At 30.6% G+C, this 15,078-nt stretch overlaps 1 protein-coding gene across 3 annotated transcripts in view; it reads right to left on the reverse strand.

Moving 5' to 3' along the window:
• Positions 1-14,923, reverse strand: part of LOC144962890 (spermatogenesis associated 6-like protein) — a 21,683-nt gene extending 6,760 nt beyond the window's left edge. Inside the window, exons 1-9 of one of the 3 annotated variants that reach the window (XM_078896258.1) lie at positions 14,755-14,921; positions 11,048-11,185; positions 10,274-10,322; positions 8,948-9,120; positions 7,781-7,879; positions 7,087-7,136; positions 6,191-6,205; positions 1,971-2,058; positions 179-287 (exon numbers count right to left, since the gene is read on the reverse strand). In XM_078896258.1, coding sequence (XP_078752384.1) covers positions 179-287; positions 1,971-2,058; positions 6,191-6,205; positions 7,087-7,136; positions 7,781-7,879; positions 8,948-9,120; positions 10,274-10,322; positions 11,048-11,185; positions 14,755-14,802 — 769 coding nt within the window. In that variant the 5' untranslated portion in view covers positions 14,803-14,921. Of the gene's footprint in view, positions 1-178; positions 288-1,970; positions 2,200-6,190; positions 6,206-7,082; positions 7,137-7,780; positions 7,880-8,947; positions 9,121-10,273; positions 10,323-11,047; positions 11,186-14,754 lie in introns of all 3 variants that reach the window. The other 2 variants (XM_078896260.1, XM_078896259.1) reach the window with 2 other exon arrangements.
• Positions 14,924-15,078: the final 155 nt, after the last annotated feature.

The following is a 15,078-nucleotide window of genomic DNA, read 5'->3' on the forward strand; positions in this document are numbered from 1 at the left end:
CCGTCAAAGTTTCAACACCTAAAATAAATTCTGTAAAATAATCATAAAATTATTTTTTAAAAGCTCACTTAAAATTTCTATTACCATTTAAAGTGTTTATTATTTGCAGTGTAGATCCATTGCATTATAGTTTCTTAAGAAAACATCCTATCAGAAAATAAAAATATATGTCACTTACAAGACCTCCTTCTGACAGGTGAAATACTACGCGAAGTTATCCTTGCTCTGGATTTGGCCAATTTGTCATTTTCACATCCAGGTTTCCTCCCAATCAGCGCGGCATCAAGCTATGAAATAGCATGTAAAATTGTGAATTGAATTAATATTTTGAAAAATACAAGTAAACAAACAGTGTCGTCCATTCAAACAAATCTTGAGAATCACAAAAAAGGTCAATCCAGCTCTGCTTTTGAAATTATTATTATTATCATCATCATCATCATCATCATCATCATCATCATCATCATCATCATCATCATCATCATCATCATCATCATCATCATCATCGAAACAACAACAACAACAACAAACAGCAACCATAACACAACATTGTCATAGAATCATATTTAAAAAGAGAAATCTTCTAAATTGCAGAGGACGGCATATACACAAATACACACAGAGCCATACATAAAGTTTATGATTGGAAAATAAATACAAAATAATGTATGCTTAGTAAATATTTTAATAAATATCTAAACCATTTTTACTTTTTTCATCCTCTTCTTATATTCTAATTTGTGCTTGCTCAACTTTATAGTTGTACCTTTTATGGAAAGTATTTTCATTATTATTATTATTATTATTGTTATTATTATATTATTATTATTATTATTATTATTATTATTATTATTATTATTATTATTATTATTATTATTATTATTATTATTATTATTATTATTATTATTTTTTTTTTTTTTTTTTTTTTTTTTTTTTTGTTTTTTTTTTTTTTTTTGTTTTTTTTTTTTTTTTTTTTTTTTTTTTTTTTTTTTTCATTTTTTAAAAAATATTTTATTATTATTATTATTATTATTAATATTATATTATTATTATTATTATATATTTATTATTATTATTATTATTATTATTATTATTATATATTTTATTATCATCATTATTATTATACTATTTATCATCATCTATATCTATTACTATTATTATTATTTTTATTATTATTATTATTATTTATTATATATTATTATTATTATTATTATTATTATTATTATTATTATTATTATTATTATTATTATTATTATTATTATTATTATTATTATTTATTATTATTATTATTATTATTATTATTATTATCCAACAGTTTCAATTCAACAAACTCAGATTTTATTTAAAATAGTGTGCAAGAAACTAATTCTGCTTTCCCAATTGATTTCTGTTTATTCTTCCATTTCATTTCAGTTCATCAATGAATTATTTTTCACCGGAGCTAATTATTCAAGGAACTAGTTTTAAATAATTTGATTCAAACAAGGAACCATAAAGTTTGACTTTTCTAGCTTACCGTAACTAAAAAAAAGTATTGCAATGTATCTACTCTCATTGTCGCTAATATAACAGCTATACAAGTCATGGTTGACCTCACCACTTGATTGATTGTAGCTTTATTACAAAAGAATAAGGCCTGATATTCTATCAATAGAACACCCAAGTTACATACAAAAGGATCAGGTTTAACTCTTCATTTCGTCATTTTTTCCCCTCTTCTCTATCTCTGTCCACCCAGTTGTAACTGGTTGGTTGTATAAGATCTGGTGGAAAATATTTGGACTAGTGCCCATGCAAAGGATGGAATTGTTTTATTCATTTAACGCTACAAAAAAACTGGGTTATTTTCAGGCTTGTTAACTCAAAATGCTTTCACATCTATTCCACAAACTAATCTAGCTTGTCTGATCAGGTTTGTTGAATGTTTCATATATACAATATGAGTTGAACTTAAACATTTTGAGTATTACCTTTCTTACAACAAAAGGTGGTCTAGGGTCAATAGTAGATTCGAAATTGATGTCAGCCAACTTGCGTCTTGATGATGGTGATGGTGACCTAGAACGACAAAGTGAAGATACCGTAGGCATTCTGTAATGAGGAGGATAGCCTCTTTCCTCACTAGTCCATGCATGAAATGGCCTTTGAGGTAACGTGTAATCTTCTGATGACTCAATATCCTCATCAGAAGATTCCTGTCTGAAGAATGACCATTAGTTTTTATGATTAATCTGTACATCATTATCTTGACCTGTGAAAGCTTATTTACATAACAAAATGTTAAATATGGATAGAAACAGGGAAATGAAAAGTAGAAATAGGCAGAGTATCCTATATCCCTTTTCATTGAAGAGATAATAAATATAAAGACAACATAGAATATGTGATCACTGCTGGGTAATAAACCCTCTGTTGAATAATTTTACACATCGTAATTAAATCAAATCTAGTTAACATTTTGTTTTCAGAGTGTTGTCATTGAAATATTTAACATCATTTTACAGTAATATAAGTTTCGATTCCTACTAAATAAGAAACATAACTTTAATTGGCTATGCGCAAATATGTAACTCCTCTTCCTCCTCCGAATATCTAATATATTTTGAATCAATGTAGCTTCAGTTTAAACTTTTCAAGATTCATACTTTATAAAAAAGCACACAAACCTATAAATCCTTTTCAAACCTCCTCCTCCTCCTCCTCCTCCTCCTCCTCATCATCATCATCATCATCATCATCATCATCATCATCATCATCATCATCATTCTTCTTCTTCTTCTATTTATTTATATTTTTTTGTATTGAGTGAGTATTATCTGTAGTTGGCATAACAAAAATTAACTAAAATGAATGACGAGAAAATAATAACGAGGTGCTCTTTTGAAAGTGGGTAACTGATGCACGTTCTTAAGCTTCAAGCTAGAGGTCTCAATGAAATTGTTCATGAACTCAATGCTCTTTGAATGTATGAATGTAGATGGCTGGAGACATTAAAATGGGACTATTCTTCAAAACCTTTGTCCCAAGCGCCAGTTTTTTTTTTTTTTGTTGGTTTGACTTAAATTGATATTGATTTTTTTTCTTTTTGACATTAAAAAATATTTCGACAATCAATTCAGTCTTTTTCACTATTTATATCAAACTGTTGATATCAAATAACATTTAAATTTTTTAAAATTGAGGTATTTTTAAAACCTTGGAGCCCTATCTCATTAAACTTGAAGTCTCATGTTTTAACAGATTCAATATTTTTCTAATTTGCAATTCATGCAGTGAATTTCAAGTAATCATCAAAATCACTACGACTTTACAAGCGTGTGATAAAAATCACTTATGGGTTAACTAAATTACATGCAAAACACACTAATGTCAGAGTGTTGCTCAACTATATGCATGCAAAAAAAAAATTAAATCAACCATCTGATAAATTAAATTGCAGTCAAATCTGGATATACTGAATTCTATTTGAGTAAATTCCACATATTATATTAATGGAATTTTACCGATACAAAAAGAGACAAAACAGGGGTGTATGACTGATTGTGCATACATTATTGATGCATGTGCAACAGCAAACACATGTCTTTGATGCATTCAATGTGTTATATGACAATTGCAATGCTAAACCAGTTATGAACGTCTGGGAGATAAATGACTGAAAATAGCCATAGCAAAATTTGACAAAGATGAGAACAATGAGGAAAACTTTACACCAATGAAAATTTGTAAACAATAAATGTATATGACAAAATAAGTTCGATCATACTTTCGATTTATATACCTATAATACTCTGAGCAATGTGCTCAAATTGGAAGACCAAGAGTTAAAAAACACAAGAAAATCAACAACAAAGAGACCAAAATTTCCAATTTCTCTAAGTAATAACTGTCAACACAAGAGCAAGTGTGAAATCACACCAAAAAAAAAAAAAAACAACTAAAAACCCAAAATTTGAATTAATAAAAAAGAGAGATACAAAGGCTCTCCTTCACCTACAAAACTGCGGAGGAGAATATTCTTGATAGATAAATAAATTTTTTGAACAGCAAATTTGGTTATGCTTATTTTCAGTTACAGTGATTTTTTTCCTGACGTGCATCCAGAATCAACTGTAAGGTACAAAAGATGATGGATCTTAAATTTAAGTAAACTGGAATCTTTTGAATTCAGGAGAGACTGATATTAAATCATTAACTATCTTGGGTTTTCTTTTTTTTTTTTTTTTGTTAACTGGAGTTATGTTTGCTTTCACAATTGAGATTTCGGGGTTAAACTATTAATCTCCAAACTACTTTTTAAAAAACAAAACAAAACAACCCCCCCCCCCCCCCAAAAAAAAAAAAAGACCTAAGCTATAAGTTAACGGGAAAAGCATTTCTATTATAACTAAAAATGATCTAACTGTTTTGAATAAACTATATTTTGTTTTTGTTTGAAAAATTTGTATAACTGAATAAGCAGACAACAGCTCTATAAATTTTAAAACTAAACTGTAATATAAATGCAATATGAAAACACAAAGCAAACTTCATTACGCTTATGATAAAAACAATTGAGGTGAACTTTGTCTCGTGATAAGCAAATATATATTTCTAACATTGGAGCCATAAGGTGCTACATCCATCTCAAGCTCTAGGCAAGACCCCCCCCCCCCCCCCCCCCCCCCCCACCCTTCCCACCCAATCTCACCCCCGCGCGCAAAAAAAAAAAGATGAGAAAAAAATCACATTTAATCAGGTGAGTGAACGACGACTAACATGATTTTCTATATCAATGATTGTCCAATGTGTACGGTGGACACCTGTATTTGGAGGACATCTTAGGTGACTAACAGTCGTCGGGTACATAGGTCATTTTTCTCTCTCATTTGGACCTGTGTATGACAGACACATGTCCAATGCAGACACGGACAAGCATTTTACCTACAAGATGAGAGCAGGAAAATTTTACAATAGAAATAAGAAGATTTGATGATTGTAATATGGGTGGATATATCATACCTTGTAACATTACAATGGTCAATAAGTGGTAGACCTTGCAGTGGTAGCTTGCATCCATAACATGTGATAATCCACATTAAAAACTTAACTGATTGTATTCCCTCTATTTTTCAACCTGCATTATTTCTTGTGTATGAATTCATAGAGCGCAAAATTTGAGATGCAATTTACAGATTCAAAGCTATACGTAACATTTGAATGATGAGAAAAATGCCAGTGACACTTCAGCAAGAAGTAGAAGTTACAGAGTCAGAAAAAGTTAATCAAGGATATGGCCTCAATATAAAGTGGGTATATGAACTCCAGTGAATAACATGGGATTCATTTTTTACTATATTTAAGTCATTTGTTTATGACGGACATTTGTTTAAGGAAGACACTTTGGTCAGAAACTGAGGGTGTCTACCATACACAAGTTGGAATGCAACTTTATAAGATTCAGTATCTTGTAAACAAAAAAGTTCAATAGTACCACATAACTGCAATTCATAACTTGAATCGTGATGAACTACTATTTTTCTAAATACACTGTACACCGCGACACATTAAACTTAACAATATCTTTTTATATTTATACCCTTCGAGCTGTCTTGTCAATAGAAAGGATGAAAGAGTGAATTCTTTCAAATAACTTTTATTTTTCATTATCAATCTGATCATCATTCAAGTTCTGTTTTCACCAAGATAGTGTTGATTGCAAGGCAACTAGGCCTTCTGTGAAAGTGATAAGAAATGACGTCATGTTAGAGTACAAAACAACTTCGCCTGTTGAGGATTTGATAAACTAATTTCACATTTTACATCGATACAACTTCTTGGAAACAAAAGACAAACCAGACCATCGATGTACCTGTATCCGTCTTAAGGCAAGGACAATCTCAAATCAAAATAGTGTTGGAGAAGCTCGCATCTCTCTAAAAATCTCTAAAACAAGCAACCAACATAACTATTTAAAAATACATTTGGAAATGAAAAAACAGTCAAACCGTTTCAAACTCTTATCATTTATGGAATGTCCTGGAGAGAGGAGAGGAGGGCGGGGCACTCATAATGAGGAATTTGAAGGCTAAGTGTACATCAAACTCAAAAGCAAGGCATTGGAAAGAGTTAAGCACGAAGGAATTTAAAATGGTGTGACTGCTGAAAGTTTAAAGCAAATTTGCTCTAATATTAGGATAAATATACATACACACGCTTGGCCCATCTGTGGAAACATGTATGTCAATTAGATGCATAGATAAAGAAATTAAAAACATTGTTTAAAAAATAGGATTTCTTGCGACATAAAATACAAACATAATTTAAATACACTGAAGTAAATACTAACATATCAAACTCAAGGAAATGACATTACATAGACTGAGAAAGCTAGACAGATAAGAAAGCCATATTTTTGCATTACCATGCTTACAATTCACAATCTTACATTACACTCAGTCAAGGATCCTTTTAAAAGTAAAAGCATTGGTCATGGGTAATAATAGATTAATGACAGGAAAGAAAAATGTACTTATGAAAAATACGTATGACTAATTGTAACATGCCAACATTTTTTAAATACATTGTGCCAGGAAAAGGAGATCAAATCAACATCAACCTGATTTTATATAGCATATGAATTTTTAAAACCAGACCATTAAACAAACAATATATATATATATATATATATATATATATATATATATATATATATATATATATATATATATATATATATATGAAAATAAATGAATATTCAGTTGTCAGATAAATGGAGCTAATTATTATGGTGACTTTCATGCATTCTAAACAAAAAAATAAGTAAACAAGATAATAGCATCCATACGGAAGAAAAATCCCAAGGTAATCAAAGAATGATTTCGAGTAATTTTTATCATGGCCATAAGAGCTTATGTCGAAAAATCTCATCAAGTGAATAACTATTTTTAAAAGTGAGCAGAGCAAACCAAATCATTACATCAGTGTCATTATAAATATCAGTAAAAACATCTTATCATCTATGATCTAATGTACTGATTTAGAAAACATTTTCATACACTTGAAAAGCGTATAAAACTTAAAGTCAGGATTCCATGGCTAACATACCTAGTTCTGGAACTGGGACGTCTTTGGGGTTTGCGGAGACTACTGAGTTCCTGATTGTACAAAGATAATGATAGAATAGATATCAAACAAATGTATATTGTGTTATTTTATGACGATCCTGTCACAAAACTATTTTATAATTCAAATCAACACAAATAACAATTTACAAATACTCTCAATTACACATTATATAAAATATTTTGCATGGTCGAAACCGTAATGCCCTGTTGACAGAGCATTAACTTTGTGATTACATATTTCTAGATAGACGATAACAATTGGTAACAGAAAATGAGCCAAATGCTACAAGACATTTGTAGAAATTCGTTATGTTGCAACTTTCCACGGTTCATTTTTATGGAAACTTTATTTGAATTGCCTTTGACAAACCTTCAGGTTTACCTGAGGTAAATCCGCAATGTGAATTTGTTGATGTCTATGGTAAATATTTAGTATACTTTCAGATACAATCTGAAACATGAAGTATTTCTAAAATATTAGAATACTGGAGGCATAATAATATGTGAAACTTCAAATGATTTTCAAAACAAATAAATATTGGAAACATTTATGTATATGAAAACATGCATATGACCCAACGTCATATATTCTAGTTTTAGTATTTAAGAGATATATAATCAAACATGCATCATTCCATGAGTGGTTTACACTTCAGTTTGTTGTTGAAACATACCCTCTTTCTGGCCAGAGCATCATCAAGAGCGTCGAGTTCAGGAGAGATGGATTCCCTGATAATTGTTTTTGTTGAAAATTCCAGTTTTGGTGAAATTCCCTGTGAATTAATAAAAGTAAATATTAGGCTGTCAGAAGCTGTGGACTCTAAAGTATATAATTTTTTAAAAATGGATCTAACAGGTCAATAACATTAAAAAAAAACTAAACAGATGTTTTGGGCTCAAAATTCATCCTCAGCTTACATCAAAAACAGTAGAAATATTATTACGAAATGGGAAATCCAGAAAGATGGGAGTAAAGTTTTAGTTGACTGAAATATCTATTATTATTAAAAAGGAATATATATATATATATATATATTATATATATATATATATATATATATATATATATATATATATATATATATATATAATCACAATATTGGGTCTAAGAGTTCTGTTATTTCGTATGGAACATACCAAAGTGTGGTAGAATGATGTTAGATAATACGAACGATTAAACCAGACATATAGAATATAAGATGCAGTAAGCTATTGCATTATTGTGGTATTAAAACCTACCAAGGATTAGTGACCTATACGGTGTGATACATTTATTTGCAAAGTACAGAGGTGATATTAACATTTGCACATAATGCAAACTGATAAAATATAAGAACACTTCCTGGCAGTATTTTTCTCAGTGCAATGCAATTACGACAATTTGGAACTTCAAGATATTTTAAAATCAAAAGCATTCGTCTATTACAGATAATTTGTTTCTTGAAAAAATAAATATCTGAATAGAGATCTCAAAAAAAGTATATAATAATAAAAAACAATAATGATAATAATAACAATGTAATCTATTTATATAGCGCCTGTCCATACAATATATCTCTAGGCACACAAAAAATAAATAAACAAAATTATTTTATCATATTATCAACAACATTTAAAAGATGAGAATACGACGGAATTATCTTTAAAAATGTAAATTGAGGTAAATATGTTCTATGAGGTAACCTTACAAAAATAATGTATTTAAACCTGTGCTATATTATGAAGATAGCTTGCCCATTCTTTTTCAACTTTAATTTATTCTTTTTTAAAAATGTTCAATTGGTTCTTTCTAAACACCATCCAAATATACGTAACAGAAAGAGATATAGTGATATACTTACTGGGAATGCAACTGTCCTTGACATAAGTATTTCTCTCTCATGTGCAGAATAAGATGGAGCCAAAGTGGAGTATGGATAAAGGAAGTCACGGCAGTTTGTTGAATAGGAAGCTAGTCTAACTGCACCGTCTGTATACTCTGACAACTGCACAAGCTCAAAGATGACAATTTCATCTAAATATGATGTTTTAGAAAAAAAAAAGATTTTCAACCTTTTCCCGTTATATAAAGTAATCTATACGAGAAACTCAAAGCGTCCACATTATCTATCTTTGATAATTAAATTGAAGCTTCCATCCATTTCCTAGTATAAATAGTCTTGAAATATTTTGATTAAAAATATTATTGTCGTGAATAGTTTTTTACATCTCATTCATGATGGGAAATAAAATAAATAATATGCACAAGGCATGCTCTCCACTTGAGTGGGTAGTCGCCACCGAAGTGGGTAGTTGTGCGATTTACTAAGCACCCATACCTAGGTTTAGGGTAATCCATATGAATAGAAGATTCAAATATAACAGAGAGAAAGAGTGATAGGTGGCTGCTGCTTAAATAGCCTGATACAAGACATGACGTCGCAATTCACGAGAAAAGCACATACATGAAAACGGAACACCATGACAACCCAGGACAGCTCACAACAACCTTGATAGACAGTAAACACAAACACACAATACAGGAAGGCATATCATTCCCTATATAATAATAAACCATTAAATTTAGAGAACAATTCTTTACCTCATTAAGTTTATCAATATTAGTAACAACATACATTGGTAAAAACATATCTTGAATAATATGCTCCATTTCTCCATCAACAACAACCGAAGAACTGATTTCAACAACACAAGGAAACATTTAACTGCCTCAGCACCTTAACACACATGATGACATTCTAAAGCTAAGAACACTTGCACTAGACAGAGATATATGGAGGCAAATTGCTAATTGGATAATAGAAACAGACTGACAAACTCAAAGTGATGCACACATTCACGGCAAGCGTCCATAGAGACTGTGAAGCCATATTCATTCATTCATTCATTCATTTCTCAATCAATGGCATATCTTATTATTTAAAATAATATATAACAACTAATAATATATGACAACTTGGCTTGGGTTAATAACTGTAAAATCATTTAACTTGGAACATAGCGTATGTCAATGTATTGGTAATGGTAATTATAGTTATAACATAGACAGGTTAAAATTTATGGTTAGTAATATTTTCCTTTTATATATCAAAGACATATCTTATGATTTAAAAAAAAAAATCTTAATTAACAAAAAAAATGTCAGTTGTCTGAAAATCAATACAAACCTTCGAGCATGTCAGCAACTTGGCTTGGATCAATAGCTGTGTAGTAAGTCTGTAAATGTTTTATAAAGAGAGTTACATAACTATGCATAAAATGAACCATGTCGAAAAATACAATTTTAATTTGTGAAAATTAGTAAAGGTAAATCCTCAATATATGAAAAAATGAGCATTTCTATTACACAATATTCACTAAACATGCTTAAAGTGCTTCACTGTGATTTTTTTAATGGATAAGCACTCTATTCATAAGTATAATTCATCAATATGTATAAACGTACACAGGCCGCAATATTCTGATAACAAAGAATAATAAGTAAAAAATATAGGGACATTCGAATTAGAAGAAACCATACTCAAGTGTGTATTACTGCTTACCTTGTCCTCTGACATATAATTTTTCGAAATTTATAATTTAAGAAAATAATTAATTAACTTCAAAATGGAGCGCTGACAACGAAGGCGCATGTAATTTATGACTTGAAACTTGAAAACTGAGATAAGAAATCGATGTTTATGGCTTTTTGGGACTTTTGGACTATTGTTCAAAAATCCAATAATGAAATCCATTTTTAACAATGTCCAGTTATAATCCTGCTCTGTATGATTCCCAAGGTGTATGCTTATAAATTGGCAACTTTAACCAATTACAAAATGATATCTACTTGAGATGTTATTAGGATTATAAACATAAAAAAAACAAGAGCATGTTTTGCTTTACTGAACACTAACAAAGTCAATTTAAGAAAAAAAAAAGGTAACAAATTTGTAATTCACCTTTTCAAAGCGAAACTTCTCACTGAGAATAAGAGGGAAACATGATGCAATCAGTCTTGTGTTCCTATACTGGTTAAACAGAGAAACACTGATGTAAACATCTTCTCTGCTTGGTAACCAAACTCCTGGAGCAGATACCTGATGGCGTGATAATTGAAAACAATATATAGATCATATGGAGTGACAAACATAAGAGTAAAGGTTATTTCAATTTGCCAACAAATAAACAAAAAATCATGTAGATCCATATTTTTGTGCTTTATTAGTTGGGTGGAGAGAAATAGTACTATTCAAGACATGCTAGCCATATTTATATTGTAATTTGAATGTATATCAGGGAGTTTTCTTTCAACTATTTTGTTGGACAAAGAAGTCCGTGTTTATAAAAAATTGTGAGTGTTTGAATAAGGATATATATATTATAATCATTTATCAAAATGATTTTTTTGAAATAAAATATAGAAAATATGGCTTTAATCACTCAATCCTAGAGATTTTTGCTACTTTTCAAAATTGGAGAAAAATGTATTGAAATGAGCCTAGATAATTTTATTCAACAATCATTAACAAGTGATACTACTTGATACTACGCCTATAATTTGGTCAGAAAAATGTAATAAATAGCCATGGGTTAAAAGTAACTCGGGTAAACTACGGATAATATCAGGGTTAGGGTTGGGTGAGTTAAAAAAAACAACAGCAACAACATAAACAACAAAAAAAAAACAAAATCAAAACTCAAAAATTAATAAACGAACAACCAAATAAAATCATGTCTGCAAAAGATTTGAAAGTACACTGGCCAGAAAAAAATTAGTAACATTGAGCTGTGGCAGAAAACAAACCAACAGCCATTTGAAAAAGAAATATTGAAGAGAAAATGGAAATGGATCGGTCACACTCTAAGAAAACCAACAGCAAGCATCACTTGGAAAGCTTTGACCTGGAATCCACAGGGCATACAAAAGAAGGCCGGCCAAAGAACCGATATAGAAACAGATACCCAGCGTTCGGGACAGACATGGAGAGGTTTGAAAGTGATGACACCGGACAGAAAAAGTGGACCTTCGTTGATGGCCTATGGAAAAGGCCAAAGTAAGTTGTTTTTTTTAATCTAAAGAAGTTTGCAATAAATAAAATAATAGAAATGACGTATCAAAAACGACACAGACACAACGTTTGCCAGGAATGTGTCGAGTGATCATACCAATAACTGTAACTGTAAGCAATTATGAGAACTAAGAGTAAGAGAGTGTTTTGGGGTTGGACCCTTTAAAATAATCACAGAATACTTGTTAAACATTTGGCAAGAAAATTGAGCCATTCCTTACTGTATATTAGCCCAACCAGCTCTGTGAATGTGTTAAAGTAGATGACACAGAAGTATGAAAGCTTTTGAGCAAAACCAGATGGTATTTCTTCTATTTGCAAATAAACATTTGCCTAAGAATTTGCTCCAATGTACATATTACTGTTTGAAATATCCCTAGAGCAAAGACAAATTCAGGCAAGCTGGAGAGATGTTAATATCAATTCCATCTTTTTAAAAAAGAACACAAGAACAAAGCCGAAAGTTACAGTTACAGTTACTGACATCAATGACTACTTCTAAACGTATGGAGCATGTTACAACAATACAGTTGAGGCCAGTAGTTGGAACACCGCTTTATTGGAACAACTGGTTAATTGGAATGATTTGTCGGTAACAGAATTTTTTGCTATATAATTTCTATTGGTTAATTGGAATGCATGCAGGTTAATCAGAACAATTGCTGACCTTCAGAACATTGTGAGAATTTTTTATCTTTCCGAGTAATAAAAAATATAATTTATCCCTACAAAAAGATAACAATAATAGAATCAGCCCTTGTCTTCAAACAAACAAGTAGGTCTGTTAATTAAAAATAACATCACGCCCATTCTTACCCATTCCCTTTTATATGGTCGTATATTATACTTTACCCCTTTGAGTGTCTTGGAAAGCAACAAGTAATCAATGAGCTCGGATAATGATGCAATGATTTATTTGCTTGATTTGATTGATGCGTTGATTATCATCATGTTTACATGTGTTATATTAAATATTACTTAAACTGAAGGATGAAATATTAGGCAAACTGAAAGTATGCTCTGTTTTGCTATTGTTATATTTACCACAACAGGCATGCACGTAGTCTTGATAGGTTGTTCAGATTACGAAAACTACTTATGGAATCCGTTAATTGGAATAAATTATAAGAAATGGCACTGTTCCAATTAAGTGGTTTGCACTGTATAATAAAACACTTTGATAAATCTTATAAACCTATTGATCAATACTAGATATAGTTTCTGTTCCTTAAAAAATCATACCAGTATCAACAAATTTACAGAATTTGTAATTACATTAACAAGCGGGGCCAAGCAGACAATACATTGGTGGGTTTTAGTAAATCTTTGACAAAGTCAACTATAAAAGCCTCATGGCAAAGCTGGGACACTCTGGATTTTCAAATGATTTACTCTCATGGGTAGTGTCATTCTATAAAATTGGACAGAGGAGTTATTGTTGAGAATAAAATGTCCACACCTGTCAAGAGCTCCAAAGGAGATTGTACTTGGGTCGTTCTTGTTCATAATATACATAAACATAATGTGCCAGGGAGAGTATCCAAGGGAACTGAATCAAGATTTTTTACTGGCTTATCATAGCAGATAAAAACATTGAAACGACACCAAAATGCTCCAAAATGACTCCAATAAACTGCAGGGCTGAGAAAACGAACAGAAGATGGAATTCTACCAACAAAAATTCAAAGTCATCTGCATTATAAACAAACTTGACTACTTACTCAATAGATCAATAACAATTAGAGATTCAACAACTTAAGACCACAAAATGTCATAGAATCATCACAGTGAGAAGATTTTCAGAGAAAAAAAAATCCAACAATTGAAAAGAAACGTAGCTTCTTGTCAACAACCAGTGAATGAATTTGTCAGATCAATGCTAAAATACACATGTAATGAAAGAGACCCACATACACAACGATCTGTTCAGAAATTTAAACAAATCCAAAGAAGAGCATGTCGGTTTGTTTGCAACAAAAACTCAAATAAAGAGAGCGGGGAAAAATTGGATGGAAATTACTGGCCGAAAGGAGAAAGCAATAGAAGCTAATTTATTCAAAACGGTCAAAAAGAGATGCCGGAATCCCATTTAGCTCCAACACTAAAGAGGCGATTGTGATGGTTAGGATTATTGATTACTGTCAAAATGTTTTGTGTATATTTTAGATGTCAACATGTAAACACTTATGATGACACTTGAAAATGGTTAGTATTAATAATAGATATTGAAAAATAATATCCGGAGGTATTAAAAACACCAGAGTGAAAAAATAACCGTTTTCATGGAGTGTGCTTGTAACATCATCACAATATTGCGATGACAATAAGGTATCAATCAATCCACGTTTTAACTAAGTTCACTCCTTTATAATTTCATTATTATGTCTTTTTAATATCAGTGAAAGTTATACGTGATTGTTAATTTAGTACAGCGGGGATTTAAAAACATGACAGGACATGCTCCAGTTCAAAAAACAACTGTTAATATAAAAAAGTGTTAAAAGAAAGTCAATCAGTAAAAATGAATGGGACTATAATTTGTGTGATATATCAACGGTTTTTAACCAAATTAGTTGATTTTCTTCTCTACAACTCACTGCATGTAGATCCAGGTCAACAATGCATCTCAGTGCTCGTCTCGGCATTTTCTTGTAATAATTATTTAACAGATTCCCCGACTATGGAGTAAGGTACCGATCTTAGTGAAATCAATAATGTCCCACTTTGCCAGCTACTACCAGTGTTGAGTCCCGTTGCAAGGGACGCACAGAGAAGAGGCGTAGCGCAACGGGGAGACTAATTTTACTCTTAATATCTAAACAAGCTCAAAGCGCTCCTTAGCAAAATCATAATGTAAATATCATATATGAGTAAAAAAATATTTTGAATTTTAATTTGATTATATGTATTTTGGAATGAAA

Source organism: Berghia stephanieae, chromosome 1 (assembly GCF_034508935.2).
Source record: "Berghia stephanieae isolate SIO BIC M18660-M18661 chromosome 1, UCSD_Bste_1.3, whole genome shotgun sequence".
In the NCBI taxonomy this organism is placed as follows: Eukaryota; Metazoa; Mollusca; class Gastropoda; order Nudibranchia; family Aeolidiidae; genus Berghia; species Berghia stephanieae.